The sequence below is a fragment of the Lithobates pipiens genome, unplaced genomic scaffold, assembly GCF_037356315.1.
Source record: "Lithobates pipiens isolate NorthernLeopardFrog02 unplaced genomic scaffold, aLitPip1_a1.2 Scaffold_27, whole genome shotgun sequence".
Classification (NCBI taxonomy): Eukaryota; Metazoa; Chordata; class Amphibia; order Anura; family Ranidae; genus Lithobates; species Lithobates pipiens.
In genome coordinates, this window is record NW_027507788.1 from 126,560,001 (window position 1) to 126,579,376 (window position 19,376).

At 38.7% G+C, this 19,376-nt stretch overlaps 1 protein-coding gene across 1 annotated transcript in view; it reads left to right on the forward strand.

Moving 5' to 3' along the window:
• Nucleotides 1–19,376, forward strand: part of GRIN2D (glutamate ionotropic receptor NMDA type subunit 2D) — a 1,088,828-nt gene that overhangs the window by 718,202 nt on the left and 351,250 nt on the right. The window contains exon 8 of the mRNA XM_077457432.1: nt 15,399–15,567. Within this exon, the coding sequence (XP_077313558.1) occupies nt 15,399–15,567 (169 nt within the window). The remainder of the gene's footprint in view (nt 1–15,398; nt 15,568–19,376) is intronic.

The following is a 19,376-nucleotide window of genomic DNA, read 5'->3' on the forward strand; positions in this document are numbered from 1 at the left end:
AGATCACGTGTTGTGGTCTGTTTTCTGTTCTGTACCATTCAGGTGTGGTGCTCCTGACCCAGCCTCCTGGCCTGGGGTGTGGAACCATGCATTTCAAGTCTCGGGGCTGGCTAGTCCAAGGCAACGCAACTGCAGGGACAGGCCTGAATGGATTTCGGGGGCCTATTGATCCAAAGGTGGTCCGGTGCTGTCTCATCTAAGGGAGAGGCCCAACAACTGGAGAAACCTCAGTGGAGGACTCTTCAGGAGAAGGCCGTGCACAAGGCTGGCTTCTCTGAAGGAACCTGGAGGCTTAGTGGAAGGACACTACATGGAGCTACACTCATACGGTATCGACGGATCGGCTGAGAAATACTGGTACCGTATGATAGCTCTCTAAATTTGTCTATGTCCCTCAGTAATGCTCAAGTCTGTGACAGAGACTTTCTCAAATATCCTATGCTCAAGTCTGTGGCAGAGACTTTCTCAAATATTCTACACTCAAGTCTGTGGCAGAGACTTTGCTTAATACCCTACCAGCTGCTAGGCCTAGTGAGAGGAGGTCTATCCGAGGGTTGTAAAATCCAGTTGTGACACGGTTGCTATTCTCTGGATTTCCCTATAAGAGACTTTCCATTTTTTGCAGTCTAAAGTACCTGAACTTACTCCTAACCCTCTACCCTAAACTGAGAGACTCTGTTTCTATTCCAAATAAATAACCCAAAAGAAGATTCAGTGTCAGTTTCCACATTTCTTTGGGCCATCTACCATGGGAACCCCTAGATGGAGAAGCAGTCAAGCAGGTAACGGTAACCAGTCTTTACAACTTTGGCACTGTTTACTCCCTGTGTTTTTTGGTTGTTTGGGTTACTAGGCCTTCCATGTGTGTGTGGCAGCCAAATGCCTAGGGAGTCCACTCTCTATTGTCATGGTTAAAATATGAACTGTTTTATTTAGCATAGCTTTTATAACCAGTTTGAATATTAGACACAGAATCAGACCATAAACATTACTTATTTTAATTATGAATTTTGTCTTCCAGTCATTTATCTTAATTTTGATCATCTCCTTTGTTTTCATTTTTGCTGGAGGGCCTGTTCCACTCTAGGATCATTAAGCACTGAAGACATTAAATATGCAGAACTTACAATTTATGGAGGAGCCTTTCTTGCACACAAACTTCAGCCAGTGGGGCAGGGAAAAAGTTTAAACAGCAATATTACCAACATATTAGCAAAGACATATAGTGCATGTGAGCAAAGATGAATCCGCCTTGTTAAATTTAAAGTTCAAATGGAGCCACTGCAAGCAACTACAAAGGAGTTCTGTGGTCATAGCCTACACTTTCATTTTATAACATCAGCATTGTAATAGCAATACAAACAATAGTTATTTTTGACAATACAATATAAGATTACCTGAAAAAAAAACTTTAGTGTTGTGAGTCCTGCTGGAATGCTGGATATCTCTTTCCCCAACTCCCTGGGTTCTCTGCATGCTTTGCAGCTTCTCCTCTGCTATGTAAGTCCACTTATTAAGGATTATATATCCCATGGTATCTTGATGCCTGCAAGCAGTGATTCCTGTACTGGATCTGCATATTAAACTCCTTCTCTCAGCATCTCTGTAGTTCAGAAGGTAGCCTCTGTCAATATTATCTCTCAACATCACTGCAAGCAGTGCTCTCTCTTTGCCTTCGTGAAACTTCAAGGGTTAAGAGTTTCAAATCTCAAATCATATGATAGCACAGTTGCTCACTCAAAAAGTCTAAATGGTATTCACATCAACATGTATATATAATAAAATTCCACAGTATAAAACATATGTTGCACTCAAAATTTACTATACAACACCATTCATTGGCAGATCTTTAAGATAAGCTCAGTAATCCCAAAAGTTTTTGTTTGGAACAACCATGTCTTAAAAATCAAGAAACACAAAAAGGTTTTATTTTATTTATCTACACTCCCCACTGACACCATAACTATAATATAACAAAAATTGGAGGTACTTCTTATCTGCTTTAACCACTTTCAGACAGGACCATTTTGCTGACTTAAGACCAGACCACTTTTTGCAATTTGGCACTGCGTCAATTTAACTGACAGTTGCGCAATCGTGCGACGTGGCTCCCAAACAAAATTGACGTCCTTTTTTTCCCACAACTAGAGCTTTCTTTTGGTGGTATTTGATCACCTCTGCGGTTTTTATTTTTTGCGCTATAAACAAATGCGACAATTTTGAAAAAAATGCATCTTTTTTACTTTTTGTTATGATAAATATCCCCCAAAAATATAAAAAAATTTCCCTCAGTTTAGGCTGATACGTATTCTTCTACATATTTTTAGTAAAAAAAATCGCAATAAGTGATTATTTATTGGTTTGCGCAAAAGTTATAGCGTTTACAAAATAGGGGATAGTTTTATGGAATTTTTATTAATAATTTTTTTTTTTACTAGTAATGACAGCGATCAGCAATTTTTATTGTGACTGCGACATTATGGCGGACACATCAGACATTTTTGACACATTTTTGGGACCATTGTCATTTATACAGCAATCAATGCTATACAAATGCATTGATTCCTGTGTAAATGACACTGGCAGTGAAGGGGTTAACCAGGGCGTGGCAGTGTAGGGGTTAAGTGTTCCTAGGGGCGTGTTTCTAACTGTGGGGGGCTGGGCTTTGTGTTAGTGAACACTGATCTCTGCTCCAATCACATGGAGCAGAGATCAGCGTCACTTGTTAGGCAGAACGGGGAGATGCTGTTTACAACGGCATCTCCCCATTCAGCAGCCCCGTGAGATGATCGCAGGTATCCCTGCAGCGATTGAGTCCGCGGGACCCGTGACCGGACTCACGGGGTCCCGACCGGCATGGGAGCGCACTGCCGGTGGCGCACAGGCGATGGCAGGGCAGCATATAAAAATGTACGTACCTGTACCTCAATATGCCTGCCCGTGCCATTCTGCCGACGTACATCGACGTGTGCTGGTCGGGAAGTGGTTAATAAGCCAACATCCTTCTAGTGTAGGAAAACAATGTTTCCCCCTAAAAAGTGGGACTTTATTAAAGGCACAGGCGCGTAACAAAACTGTATAAAATTTTAAGTTTAATAGTATCAAAATTTACATAGCATGAAACAGTAATATACAGATACAAGTAGAATAAAATTGCTGAGCTATGAAAAAATTGAATATATATTACCAAACTATGTATTACATGGCATGGAAGCAATATAGGTGAGGTTACATGGAAATCTGCATTAACAATTCCAACACATTTTAGAGTAATTTCGACTCCTTCCTCAGGGATGGCCATTTTGCAGTTTAATGTAAATGCAATATATAAGATAAAAAGCAAATTACAAAAATGTCATACAACAAATGGCTGCTTGTAGCAGTGGATGCAGCAGTTGATGTAATACACACAATGCCCAAAAACCCATAGCTCAAAACCAGTCAGCACATTAAAAGCAAAAGAAGTGATGTGAGTGGCCACCATGACACCACAACTATGGAAGGGAGTTCTGCATCCTTACCACACTAACAGTAAATAATCAATTTTGCAGTTTGAGATTGAAACGCTTCTCATCCAAATTCATTGTGTGTCTGTATGTGTTCTTTTGAGACCTTTGGTGAAATAGTTAATAGTTTGTTGTCATTCCTAATAACTGGGGTCCTCCAGCTTTGTTGCCCTTCTCTGGACTATCTCCAGTTCAAGCACATCCTTCCTGAGGATTGGTGACCAGGGCTGGAAAGCATACTCAAGATGTGATCAAACCAGAGTTTTGTAAAATTATTTTTATGCCGCGTACACACGGTCGAACTGTATGACGTACTTAGTCCGTTGAAACACATTTCAACGGACAATCCGCTCGTGTGTGGGCTTCAGCGGACTTTTTCAGCGTGCAGTCCGGAGTACTAAGAATTTTGGTTTGACCAAAAATCTTTCCGTCGTACTTTGGTTTCAGCGGACAATACGGTCGTCAGTATGCTAGTCCAACGGACTAAGAATGGCGCATGCCCAGAAAGGATTTACAGGGCTTTGCTGTGTCTTGGACTTCCTATTTCTAGTCCCGTCGTACGTGCTGTACGTCATCGCGCAAGCTTTCGTCGGACTGTTTGTGTATCCGTGTGTGGTCAAGTCCGTTCAGTGGAAAGTACGCCGGATTGTCCATCGGATTGTATGACGGACTAAGTACGTCATACAGTTCGATCGTGTGTACGCGGCATTAGTAGATTTTTGAACATTCATGAAACAATCTGCAAAAGAATTCTCAGTACATTTGATGACTTGATGAATGTCATTCAAAAGTACTTCAGAATTTTTTTTGCTTTTACCAAAAACCTTGCTTTCAATACACAATTTTTTTAATGTGTTGACATTTCATTGATCAAGTTTGGCATATGTATGTAATTTTCAATGGGGTTGATTTACTAAATTGGGTGCAGCTGTGCATGGTAGCCAATGAGCTTGTAACTTCAGCTTGTTTAATTAGGATTTAAAAAAAAAATTGAATCTGATTGGATTCTATGCAGCACTGCACCAGATTTTGCACTTTACAATTTTAGTAAGCCAACCTCAATGTTTATTTTGAAAGTAGAGAAGCACATTTCATTTATTTTATTTTAAAATGCTTTATTTCACTTTTTGCTTGCAAGTTTGTTTGTATACTGGTGTGCAGGATTATTATTTATATTATCTAAAATATTTAATGTTATATGGGTATTGTATGAGAGAGGTTATCTGCTATGGCGTTGGCTATATTGTGCTACAGATTGACATGCATGGGCTGCTTTAAACTGACCTTGTGCTTTAGTATCTATTAAAAAGAATATGGTGCTTGTACAAATTCAATAAAGCCACAAAAACACAATTGACAGAGAGAAATCATAAGATATGTGAATGGCCTATACTCTGATCTGTTAATCAATAAAGCAACATGGCATCTGATGACTTCCACCTTGTAGAACACTGAAGAGCTGCAGAGAAAATGTAAATTTTTTAGGCAATGTCAAACCATAAATAGCAGTTATGTCCTTTATTAAAAACAAATCGAAGGTGACTTGTTTCATTGCTGTTAATACTGATATACGTCATTCCATTAAAGGAACAATACTCTTACCAGTACTGTCCATAGATGATCAAGAGATGACATATTTTGTGCTGCCAGAATTACTTATTAATAGCAGTCCCTTGTTTAGTCCTCTCATATGTTTGTAACATAACCTGATACATTAAATAGTTCCATCATCAAATTTAAAATAAGGTAGTACTGTAAAATGTCGATGGTTCTTTTCTTGGGATGTTCAGGTGTTACAGAAAATTAGGTACTAGTCTAATTTATGCATATATGTTTAAAAGAGAATGTACAGTATTGTCATTGTTCGCTAGATATACTGTACATGTGAACATGGCTGCTGATAAGGCAGCACAGTTGACCCTCCTGTACCGAGCCCAGCATCAGTTCAATAGGGTGCTCGGGCACCTGCCAAACAGGAAGGCCAGTTCTACTGTCTTGTGACTCCTGTGGATATCTTTGCAGCTCTGCTGGCTTACTCCCTCCGGCTGCATTGCAGAGAAATCAGCTCTCCCCCCCGCCACCTTCTGTCCGGTCCACCCTGTGTGCCCTCCATCCCCAGCTACGCTGTTGACTTCCCTCCTCTCCTCTTCTGCTGGCAGCAACTGTGAGTACACGGGGGGGGGGGGGCAGTGTTTTAAGGCTGGGGAATAGGGGGCTGGTAAATATGTTACCGCCCCTTCCTTTCCAGAATGAACACAGTGTGTGATCAGTAACAATTCCTCCTGTTTACTGTGTTTCAGTTTGTGAATAAACAGGTAGCCTCTTAAGCTCCATACACATGATCAGAAATTCTGCCAGCAAAAGTCAGATGTGAGCTTTTGGTCATAAATTCTGAACGTGTGTATGCTCCATTGGAAGATTGAAAGCAGGTTCTCTATTTTTCAGTCGGAAAAAGTTCAGATTGGAAATTCCAATCGTCTGTACAAATTCCCATGATACACCACGCAGTCATCTGGGACCTGTCACGTGTCCCAGATGACTGACTGCACAGAGGGGAAGTGACGCTAGGTACTGAAGGAAGCAGTCTACGAGGGACCCCCTAGCAACAGGCATTTAGAGGTGAGTTTAAAAAAAATTTCAATTTTTAGTTTTAGTTTTTTTTAGGAATTTTCATCATTTTTTTTTTTTGGGGGGGAAACACCACTTTAAGGTGACAAAACTCACTCATTGTAGCATATCTATCAAGGAGTATGTTGTCATGCTTAGGACAGAACTACAGAACACCTTTCCTCATCTCCATAACTAGAGGGATCTGTTCTATAGGCTCATAGATACAGCCCTCCATATGAATGAATAAAGATGTACATAGTTTGTCTACTCATTCACACACAAAAAAAGTTAATACCAAATAACACACATACTTTTTCACAAGTCCTTTATAAAAAATAAAAAAAATAAAGTCATATTATCTAATGATGCAGATTCTTGTCAATCAAAAAAAAATGTCCAGTGACCAAAGATAAAAAACCCGCCAACATATTTGATCTTATTTCTCCCTTTTCTTCTAATGGCAGCTCACGGTCACTGCTGCTAAATGTAAACCTAGGGGCAGAATCTAAGTGACATCATTGCCCAAATATATTACCCTGTATCCAGGGGTATATCAGGAAATGGATGGGCTCGTGTGCAAGATCAAGAGTGGGCCCCAGATATTAATAAATAAAGAAATGATGCGCATGCCATGGCGAAAAGTAGGGCATGGTTTAAATTGCACTAAATATTGGGAGTGGCTTATAGGGGTGTGGTTAAAGTTAGAGTCTGGGATTACTTACAGTGCAGAATATGGTAATGTTACATAGGGAATGTACAGTTTGTAGTATGTGCAGGAGAGGAGTATGGGGTGTATGGCAGTGAATAGTATGTGGAGGCAGAAGAGTGTGAAGTGTATGGCAGTGGATAGTATTTACCAGGAGAGGGGTGTAGAGTGTATAGTGCTAGATGACAAAGAACAAGGGGTTAATATGGGGCACTCTGGATTTGGCTGTATACAAATAGCTGAAAAAGGGGGGGGGGGGGGGTGACACGAACGGGGAATGGGAACTGATAGTATACATGGGTTTTTCAGAACAAACCCATAATAAATATTTCCATATAAGGATGATAAGTTGCTGAATATATAGAAGGCAGCCAATCCATAAAAGCTAGAAGAGGCTCTGGAACAAGACAAAGGGAAAAAAAGAACGGTGCCCTCTAAATGCAGCGTGTTTTACAATAAGTTTAGTATAAATGGATTAAAAACACTCACATGGGAGCAGTAAAATTCCAGCGTATAAGAATACTTATACATTGGAATTTTACTGCACCCATGTGAGTGTTTTTAATCCATTTATATTAAATTTATTGTAAAACACGCTGCATTTAGAGGGCACCGTTCTTTTTTCCTTTTGTTTTAATAGTGGTGGGATGTGCAGAGAGAGGAGTGTAAAGTTTATGACAGTGGGTAGTATGTGCAGGGAGAGTCACGCAGATATACTCGTGCGTGCACAAGCGCCAGCACGTGCATTTTTGTGTGTGTAAACACACAAATCGCTGTGCTGTCAGAAGAGCCATATAGTTTCTTCCTATGAAGTAGGAAAAACAATATGGCTCCTCTCCTAGTCACTCACATCCCACACAGTTACAACATGATGAAGGAACACACATTTAACCATTTGATCGCCCCCTAGTGTTAACCTCTTCCCTGCCAGTTACATTTACACAGTAATCAGTGCATTTTTATAGCACTGATCGCTGTATAAATACTAATGGTCCCAAAAAAGTGTCAAACGTCTACGATCTGTCTGTCGCAATGTCACAGTAGTCACTAAAAATCACAGATTATGCAGAATAAACTAAGAGACTAAAGCTATTGGCTACTGGCCCGTTTATAGTCCCGACGTACGTGTTTGACGTCACCTCATTCAGAGCGATCACATTTACCGACAATTTTGTGCGACCGTGTGTATGCAACACAATTTTCAGCCAAAATCCGTTGCCAAAATCTGATTTTGTGGTCGAAATGTCCGACCGTGTGTACAAGGCATTAGACTGTAAGCCCTTTCAGCTTCCCCTCTTTTATACTGTTTTGTATTTTAACTTCTGGTAAAGATCTTTCCTCCTGTGCCTCTGTTAGCACCTCTGGATACTGTCCTGGGTGGGTATCTTCCGGTCAACAGCAGTACCTGCTGCTGACAAATGTTACACTGCCCTCTTCAGCCCTCAGGAAAGATCCTGGCATTTAACATCCCTTCCTCCATTCACAGAATGTGATGCATTGTGAGACAATAATAGTAAGAATCCTGTGAATGGCGGAGAGGACCAAAGGCAGGTGAACAGCGCAATGTTTTTTCAGTTACAAATGTTGCTTTTTCCATTTTGATTTCATGGTTCCTTACACAGTGTAATTTTATTCATATAAACAAATTTGTGTGCATAGACTGAAACAATACAATATAGCTGCAATCAGAGCCATAAAAAAAACAATATGATTGGCTTTAGAAGTTAGAGCCCCTCACCTGGTAGGCCTGTGTTAAAAAGATAATATTCATGTTGAATGTCCCTCTAAGTAAAATGTTTAATTTCTTGTTTTTGTTATATTGTTATATTTTCCTTACCTTTTTATAATTTCTTGTTCTCCCCGTTCTCCCAATATATAGCTTAGATTATCATAGACAATGTAATTGACTGATACTTCCTTACATAGGCTTTCTGTATATAATGAAGGTGACTTGCAGAGATAACCTGACAGAGCGTCTTGTCCAACAGCTTACTGAATTTTCATCTATTCAGTGAACACAACAACCTGCCCTCACTGATAAGGTTTAATTATCATCTCTGCCATAATGTGTCCTTTAAAACCTCAACCAGGGACTACTTAGCCTTAGAGTATGTTTCAGAAATAATTACAATGAATTAAATATACAAGAGTCCATGCAAATCCTTTTCTTTGTATTTTTAATATTTTGGTAGAACAAAAAAAACACAGTTTAAGTACAAATTCATACAATTTTCTAAATGTAACTGCCCCTGTTTAACCAAGAACAATATTCAATTGATGCTTTATTTTATTTTTGTCCCCAAAAAAAATTTGAACAAAATTTCAGTGATCAACTAAATGTAAATGAAGGACTAGTAACATGTTATAGCATAGTTAGTTGAGTCCAGATTTTTATTTTCTCCTAACATATTATTCAAAGCCATTTTTTTCCTTTTGGGTAAGGCAGGAAAAGATTATATTGTACAGTATATCAGTTTTCTTTTTTTTTACTGTGTGCGTCCTTTGTAGAAGATTCAAACTCTCTATTTGTCCTTGTGACCAATGTCTGTAGGATTGAAACTGGGGCCAAATCTAAAATTATATGTTTTCACTGGGCCAAGACTACAGGTGAAATCTTTCGATGGGGACACTTGTTTTAATGTGTATCAGACAGGGTCGCAAGACACAAGTGATGGAAAATCTCCCCAATGAGACACAGACAGCAATTCAAATATCTGCTCAATTTAAAACCTAAGAAAAAGTTAAAATTTCAAAATATTTTACCAGCCTAATCAGTGAATTTGTCTGTAGTATAATGCATATTTTGTACTACAGGTAAAGTAGAGAACAATCACCATCTGTGTAATCTGTTCAGATATGTTTCAGTGAAGTGTTGGTGGGTCGTTGAGGCATCATTCAACGTGATTGATGTTTGGATTTACATCAAGGGACGTGGTTTATTTATTTATTCATTTTTATTTTTTGTTAGGGAACTAATGTGTCTATTTTATTATTTACTTTTTACCTATTTACATTTTTTAAAGGAATTGTGTGCTCCCATGTAAGGCACCTACCAATTTTGTGGGCATGTGGCCTGGTATAGTTCCAGAGGGGGATGTAGCACATGCTGGCTGCCTCTCACTTTCTTGGCCATCCAGGCTGAATGGTATTTGTGGAACATAATTTTTTTAATTTTGCCTGGGCTACCCTAAAAATCATGCAACTTTATCACAGCTTTTGGAACGCAAACAGTTATGGGGGTGGATAGTGTATGCAGAAGACTGAATGCTGCTGTCCAAAGGAGTCTCTGTTGTTCCTTCCTCCAGAGTATGGACACTCTAATAGAGAACGGCGTGTTACTGGCTTGACCACCAGATGAAAGTGTAGGGTAAAAAGACTGAAAAAAAAGAAATCTAATGCAGTCACCACATCTAATGATTGGAAAAGTAAGAGGTCTATTGAGAAGGAAGGATGTGTGTTCAAGGATTTCTGCTGCTGAGTCCTGAAGGGACTAAACAGTGCTGTTTGACCTCCCTTAATTAGGTAGATGCTTTATATCAGGTGAGAGCACAACTGATGGGTGAGCAGAGATGATGTGGAGTGATGCATATTTTTTGACAAAAATAAAGAATACGAGGAAAAGCTTTCTGCATGAAGATATGGCACTTTATATGGGCTGATTGATATTTGGGGATCACCAATATTTATCCCAGTGGGATAGCATAAATTAGCCTGTTATTTTGCACATTTTTTATATACAGCACTGTGTGTGAACTTGTTTATATCCCAGCGGGCATAGCACACATTTCACTTTTTGCACATTTATTGAATACCTATTTTAATGGTTTACACTTACGTATTGTATTTAATTTATTTCTGGATTCAGATATGTGTACTGTACTCTGGATGGCACAAGCTCAGCACATTATTTATATATACTTGAGGGTCTAAGGGTCCGATATGAATTTTTGGAGTATCCTAGGCTGTTTTTTTTTTTTTTGCATGTGATGCCTCTCAAATTCAAACAAAATAATTAGTCACTGGATAAGTGTCTGGTAGAGATTTTGAGGGGATCCCACACTTTTTAATTCCACATTGTTTACTGTATTAGCTAAAACAATGGCACGTGGTCCCCCTTTAAAACCGATACCAGATCATCCATCAATGTCTGGTAGGGATTTTGAGAGGGGGGCCCTGTGCTGTTTTTTAACAAACAAATAATAGCTGTCTGGGATCTATTATTTAGCAGCAATAGATTTCTTTGCATGAGTACATTGCAAGAGTGCAACTTCACGTCAGTTTAAAGCATCCCTGAAGCATTTTCTACCAAATGGTATTTTTGCATTGGTGCATGTCCCTCACGGCAGTGCCCAGCTATCAATTCCAACAAAAGATTGACAAAACAGATTGTTCTTGAAAAAAAGCCAAAAAAATAACAAGATCCAGCTTGCATAGAATTTAATGGGGTTAAGGCCATATGTTTGAGGTTAGCAGCTCTCTTTCTGTGTTCAGCGGGCATCAAATGAACCAAGCTTTGCCTCGTTCACCCATTCCAAATCAAGACATATTTTTAATTTGGCTGGGGCTTACAGATAGACAGTTTATCTTTAAACTATGAAACCCTTCAGGTTTCATTATAGAAATGCTCGATTTAACTCTAGCTTAGAATAATTCTGCCTTTTGAAACCTAAGAGTCTGTAAAGCCTAACAGCACATAGCTAAGACATGTCCATCTTTTGCTGTCTTGCCCACTGAGCCATGACCTTATCTTTGTTTTGCCTTAAACAAAGTATGGCGTAAGATACACAGTATTTTTAAACTGAACAGTCACAAACGTTTTGAATCTCCCTCTCAATTCTTCATTTTATGACGGAGACAATTTAACTCACATAGCAGCTAGAGTGAGAAAAGGTCATGGATCCCTTTCCCAGCCATCAAAGTGATAAAGTGGGTGAAAGAACGAACAGTTTAATGAAGAGTTGTGGTGTCATGACAGAGAAAAAAAAATCTATTTTTCCTCCAGATAAGAGTCTTGTCTCCCTTTACGTCTGTAATCTGCTTCTTCCTCTCTCCACTCATGTCCTTTTTTCAAGCTCTTATTTTTCTCTTTTCATCCCAAATTCATTTGTGTGTTTTAGTTGCCAGGTAAACTGAACACATCACTATATCAATTGAGGGGGAAAATAAATCTGTTACCTGAATTAATCTGTACTACAGAAGCTTCTATGTGTCAAGATATTTTCAGGGATATTTGGCAAGCTAATCTTAAAAAAGGCAGCTTGAGTAGCTGGACAATGCCATGGGAAATATGAACCAATTACAAAACCTTTTTTTTTTTAAATACAGATCGATGGGGCAGAGTATTTTTATTAGATTTAAAGAGAAATTATTCAAAATACTCAAAACCTTAAAAAAATGCTTTGAGGATGCATGTAAAGTTATAGCACAATATAATGTAGCCCTTTAAAAGTAACATTTACAAAGAAAACAGAAAAAAATGTATAGGCCTTCCCTTAAAATTCAGCCAGGGTGGCCGTGAAAAGAAGGGCAAAGCAACCCCCCTTCTTGAAAAGCACCTTGTACCTGGATGGCCAGGACAGGGAAGGCAGTGAGCATGCATTCTCCCGTTCTGAACCCCATTAGACTACATGCCCTTCAACAAATATTGCATGGTACCTTGCAAAGTAGGAGGGGGTTGGCCAATGTTTTCTTCCAAACTCCACATTTTGCCCTCCAAAAGGAATGTGGAGGTTGTTGGGGGGACTTATAGGAATCTGGAAGCCCACTTTTACTTAATTGTGTCGGGTGGATGTGCTTGAAACATGGAATTACAATATGATAAATGGTGGATTTACATTTAGGGATATTGTTTATATTTTTATGAGAGGACTACAGTGTGTGCATGTGTTTTCTTACTTTTTACTTTTTTGGAGAATGTGTAATACAGGGTACTAATAATGGTGCTCCTTTAATATAAATAGGGCTTCCAGAAATGTACTAAAGTACAGACAAGTATTTTACTTCAACAGACAAGTATTTTACTTCAACAAAATTAAGAGGCTACAGGTGATACAGCAGTGTACAAATGTCCATCAGCAGGATATTTTAATGAACTAAACTAGGCCAAAGACTAGGACAAAGAAACACTGGTAGGGTTTTTACTAAAGAAATTAGGATACAACTGTGAAAAATTGGCCAGCAGCAGGACAATTTCACTCATGGACAATAGGCTTAACTGCTATATGACTAACAATTATTTATGACGTCTGGATCGAGTTGAAATAACCAATCATGTCATGGTGAAGAAGACAAAAAAACAGTAACATATTTTACTGGACACTATATGGTACCAGTGCTAAGTGCTTTCTGGTTCCTTCAGTAGAAGGCTTTTTGTAAGTTAATTTTTGTCCAGTATATATATATATATATATATATATATACAGTATTTTCACTTGGTTATGTAATAATCCATGGGTAGGCAACCTTGGCCCTCCAGCTGTGGTGAAACTACAAGTCCCATGAGACATTGCAAGACCCTGATAATCACAGGCTTGACTCCTAGAGGCAGACCCCTGTAATAATCAGTCAGTATTTAACCACTTGCCGACCGCTGCATGTACTTATACGTCGGCAGAATGAAATGGCTGGGCAAATGGGCATAACCTGTATGTCCTTTTGAATTTTCCGCCATGTGGTCATGTGCGTGAAACTGCTGCGAGCTCCATGAGTAGGATCGCGGGTCCCGCAAACTCGATGTCCACGGGATACCCGCGATTGTCTCATGGAGAGGAATAACGGGGAAATGCTAATGTAAACAAGAGTCTCCCCATTCTGCCTAGTGACACTGTCATTGATCATAGCTTCCTGTGATCGGGAGCAGTGATCAGTGATGTGTCACTTGTAGCCACGCCTCCTAACAGTTAGAATCATTCCCTAGGACACACTTAACCCATTCCTAGCCAGCTAGTGGTTAACCCCTTCACTGCCAGTGTCATTTTTACAGTAATTTTATAGCACTGATCGCTGTAAAAATGACAGTGGTCCCAAAAATGTGTCAAAATTGTCCGATGTGTCTGCCATAATGTCGCAGTCATGCTAAAAATTGCAGATCGCCTCCATTACTAGTAAAAAAATAAATATTAATAAAATGCCATAAAAATATTTTGTAGACGCTATAACTTTTGCACAAACCAATCAATAAACTCTTATTGCGATTTTTTTCCCAAAAATATGTAGAAGAATATGTATCAGCCCAAACTGAGGAAAAAAAGTTTTTTTATATATTTTTGGGGGATATTTACTATAGCAAAACGTAAAAATAATGTGTTTTTTTATTTTTATTGTCGCTCTATTTTTGTTTGCAAAAAAATAAAAACCGCAGAGGTGATCAAATACCACCAAAACGTTGGGAGCCACGACGCAGGAGAGCGTAATTGTTAGTTAAAGCGACGCAGTGCTGAATCTCAAAAAAGTGATCTGCTCTTTGGCCAGTCAAATGGTCCGGGGCTTAAGTGGTTAAGATTTATGCACAATCATTTATTTTATTCCTGACTAAAATACTTTCTGCCCAATACTCATAAATGTTTTTATTTGGGAGCTGTCAACATTCTTACAGTACATTATTCCATTTAGGTACAATTTCAAATGGGATATAACTACAAGATTGAAATTGTTTAATTTTGTATATTTTTATATTTAGTGACATGCATAGGTAACCAGTGTTTTGACAGATTCAGCTCTTTTGGAATGGACTTCCTTGCAGTCTTAGCTATGCTCTTAATGAAGGCTGTACAGAAACGTGTGTCTGTTCATATCTCATGTCCAGCTTAAAAACAACTGTATACTGTATCCAAATTGACCATAAAGCACAACTCGAGTACAATTTAAGCATAAGAGCTGTGCAGGAAGTTGGCCCTGATTTTTCAGGGTGTAAGAATACAGAATTCATAATTGCTACTCTTCAGTTACAAGGAAGGGTGGTAGGTTATAGATTACATTTCTACATTTCGTTTAGATTCTTATCAGATGTTTTTAAAAGAGTTTTTCATTTGCCCTTAAAAAAACTATTTTCTGGTGAAGTATGTATGTATGAAGTATGTTACTTGATGTGGTCTCCCCTTAGACCTTTTTACATTAGTTATTACTTGAAACCAACCTTGATGCTGTCAAAAGACTCAGATGTTCATTGACTTCAGTAGGTTACAAAGGCCACAACCAGAATCTGCCATATGGTACAGAGAAGTGTCCGATTTTTAAGCAGCCTGGAACTGTTCTAAAGTGGATCCATAACATTTAATCTCTACAGGGCTAAGCATGGTGACCCTTGTCATTTGACATATACTCCCCTAGAGAATTTAGCACTTTTTATGAAAAGAATGAAATTCGTTTTTAAACGTACCACAGCATACCACAGCATTTACCTAATGTGGAAACCAACATACATATTACAAAATGAACAAAAACATTTTTTACTGAATACATTTTTATTGCTTTTGATAAAGACATACTGAATATACCTTAATATACGTAGAATTGTTGAAATTTCGTAAGTCTGGGGTGGTAAATTCTTATGCTTTCTTTGTCTTTCTTTTCCACAGTCATGTGACAGACCCCATTATATTTGTCAAGCAATGCTGTAAGGGATTCTGCATCGATATTCTTAAACGCCTTGCAAAAACTATTGGCTTTACATATGACCTCTATCTTGTAACCAATGGCAAGCATGGGAAGAAAATCGAGGGTGTATGGAATGGAATGATTGGAGAGGTAACATCTATATTCATCTATTAAAATGTTTACATTATCATTAGGTTTAAATTAAACATTAAGATGCTACACGATCTATACACTTTTATTAGTTCTGTTTATTACCTAAAGCAGACCTGACAATTTATTTGATACACTATAGCCTTTAGTCAGCAAAAAGAGAAACGGATGTGCAAAGTGCAGTAACCTATAGCAACCAATCTCCTCAGACTACAGTACACTAAATGGGGATTGAGTGACGTAGGGTTCTTGCACTTGGCACATCATCTTTATTATGTGCTCTGCTTTTCTGAATAAGCCTGTGTGTGTTGGCTTGATAAGGCTAGGAGCAATGTTCCAAACACAGCTATCCAGTTAAACTACCCTGTTTCCCCTAAAATAAGACCTAGTGTGATTGTCGGTGATAGCTGCAATAAAAGCCTTACCCTCCAAATAAGCCCTAGTTAAAGTCCTTGTAGGTCTTCTTTTCAGGGTAGGGCTTATTTTTGAGGAAACAGAGTAGGGCTTATTTGGGTGGTAGGGCTTATATTGCAGCCGACAATCATGCTAGGTCTTATTTTAGGGGAAACAGGGTAATCAGACTTTATATTTTACAGGTGTGACTAGATAAACTGAATTCTGATTGCTCTTTATTAGTTACTGCACTTTACCCATCCTTACAACTCTTTGTGCTCTTGTATTGAATGTGTTTTGATCATATACTGTATATTAGGCTTGTGCAATTTGTTTTGTAATGAATCGAAATTCGGCAGAATTTTGCATCTTTCGGACGTTCGGATGCATCCGAATAAAAAAATAACGAATTACAACGAATACGAAAGAAATATAACGAATGAATTGGACATGATTCGGTAATTCTTTAAAGATCTAATGAAACAAAAGGTCAGCTCAAAGTAAATCTTATAGTCCAATCAGCTAACTAATTTTGTGCCGGAGGATGGATTACTGGCAAAGTGCATTCCTGAGAACTGAGTTAGAAGGGTGTTGTATTGTATTTGAGCCGAGGAGAAGAGACGTCGTCATTGTGTGTGTTAAAAGATTCAATAAACAAACGACTTCCCAAACTACGAATCATTATCACGAATGTCTATACATACATAAATAGCGAATTTCAACGAACACGAACGAATGAATTTGACACTCTACGAATAATAACAAATTATCCGAAAACTTATTAACGTAACATAACGAATATAACAGAACGAAATTATGTATTTTACGAATGACAACGAACCGAAACTAAACAACATTTTCCGTTGTGCACAACTCTAATATATATGCATGAATTAAAAGGTTTTAACATTATATTGAGGAAGCCAGTCTTTGCAGAATGAAGACTCAGCAAGGACAGACTTTGTTTTTGTTTTAGAAAGATTTCTTTAAAGCATTGAAAGTCATGAAAGTGAAATTATACTTCAAGTGAATCCTCTTACGTACAGGCTAACAGTTAAATAAATAGTTAAAATACCCCCGGGGCAGGTGAGAACTGAGTAAAGCAAACAGGTATTTGCAGTTGGCAGACAGGCAGAGGCAGACACAACGACAGCCCAGGTACAAGGCAGAATAGTTTCAGAGTAGTCAAGGTTCAATCCCTAGTCAGAAGACAGGCAGAGTTCAGAAAACAGTTTATATCGAATCCGAGGTCATAAATAGGGGAATACAAACAGCAGAGCAGAATCGACAGACAGAGAGCTTGAGTACATATTACACGCCCTATCCCAGACATGAAATTGCAGGCTTGGCTGGTTTAAATTAGGGTTGGTCTCCACCCAGAAACTGGCCATATCAACCACCTTGCAGGTGGACAGACAGACAGGGATGCATCATAGCCAAAACCAGGATTCTGGAATGAGACCAGCAGCCGTCAAACAACAGGAGTGTTTACACGCTCCTGACAGCCAGGTAGTAGACAAGAAGGTGGCAATATTTTCTCTGTTAGAGTGAAGAATATAATAGTACATCATCACATGAAGCCTACTGACTGGACAGTCTAGGAGCAAGGACACAACAGTGCTCACTCTGCTCTCTTCTCTTGCAAGGGTTCACACAAATAGCCAGGGCGCTGGATCAATACAAATTTCAAACTTTATTAAAACATTACAGGAAGACTTACATAACAGTCTCTGGGAAGCAATTCATAGGTGAAATTGTGAAGCTGTAAACAGCAAATACAAACCAGGGAACACTAAGTTGGTTGGTGGTATGCCAAACTGTTATGAATTAAAAGGCTGTCAGCATGTGCACAGATCCCCTCCCGCCCCACTTGGTGGGATCAATGCTGCAAACTAGGAGGGCTGAGTAGCACTGTAGATGGACTCACAGGGACTCAGAACGTCAAGGTAAGTGAGGGATTCACTCAACAGCAGTGTGAGATGTAGGGCAGCTGGGCCAGGAGATGGAATGCCGGGCCCCCTGGGGCACAGACTGCTGTCAGCATGTGAGGCTTCCCTCTGGACTGTTAGGAGAGACTAAAGTCAGTGGATTTAAAAGAAACAAGGGGGCGGGGGAGGCGCACAAGATTAAAAACACTTACAAGATTTTTTTAATATTGTAATTGTTTTTAATCTTGTGCAATAAATGTTACCATTTCTTTTATATGATTGCCTATTTTTAAATCACCCCCTTACCATGGTTCAACTTTGTTTTTACCTAAAGACTGACTAATCAAATGTACATTGTTACAAACTAAGGGTATTGCCTTCTGGAGCGCCAGATACCCAATTTACCTTCACTTAAAGTCAGTGGATTGAGTGGGCTGACGAACATGTTTCGGGGTCCCGAATACTTTATTCTCCAAAGAAGATAAATGGTTACCCACAAGGAGAATGCACTTAAAATTAATCAGTACACTAGGTGAATAGCACCTATTAAAATCTAGTATTGTTACTTCCTTAAGCATGGACATCCATTTTTCATGTAAATGGGACTATTTTTTGCTTCATATTATTTTTATGAAACATTTGTTTAAGTATTGAAGGATGCATTAAAATAGGTCCTTCTGTTGCCCTTCTATGTTTAGCGTAGACTATTAAAATGGCTGCTGTCACTAGGTAACAAACTAAGGGTGTTAATGTAAGGATTGGAGGTCGTCTGATCGGGTTTTTCTATTAGAAAGTCACTGTATCACCTGATGAAACACGTCAGAGGGTGTAACCACGTGACGTCATCACGCCTGAAAGTCTGTGATCAGCTATCTTAACATATCCTCCCCATGGATGTCCATGCTTGTAGGAGAAACAATACTAGATTTTAATAGGCACTATTCATCTAGTGCACTGGATTATTGAGTGCACTTTCCTTGTGAATATTATCATTTATCTTCTTTGGAGAATAAAGTATTTGAGTGGTTTTTTACTACACTATGAGAGCTTTTATTTTTTATATCTCCTGCTGAATGGGAAGGCTCTCTCCATGTTGTGAAGTGGAGCGAGACCTGTCTTATGTGCACTGGGAGGATTGCTGCAGTGTTATGACTCAGGGATCTGGGAAGGCTGTGTTTGACCTTATCTTTGTGTGGGTCTTTTTCTGAGGTAAGAGGCAGCAGTAATAGGTGGCGGAACACAGCAGTGGAGCAAGCTTTTTACTCATGTATTCAATTTGAAGTACGCATGTTATATGCATTACTATTATTGTGGATATACACTACATTGGTGGACTTTTATATTTATTCAAAAAATAAGGATTGTGTTATTATTAATTTAAAATCTTCCACAGAAATTACACAATATTGGCAATATTTGCGATTGAATGATCGCAAAACTTTTATTCTTAATTAATGATCATTTTAATGGATTTCTGATTTTTTGTAT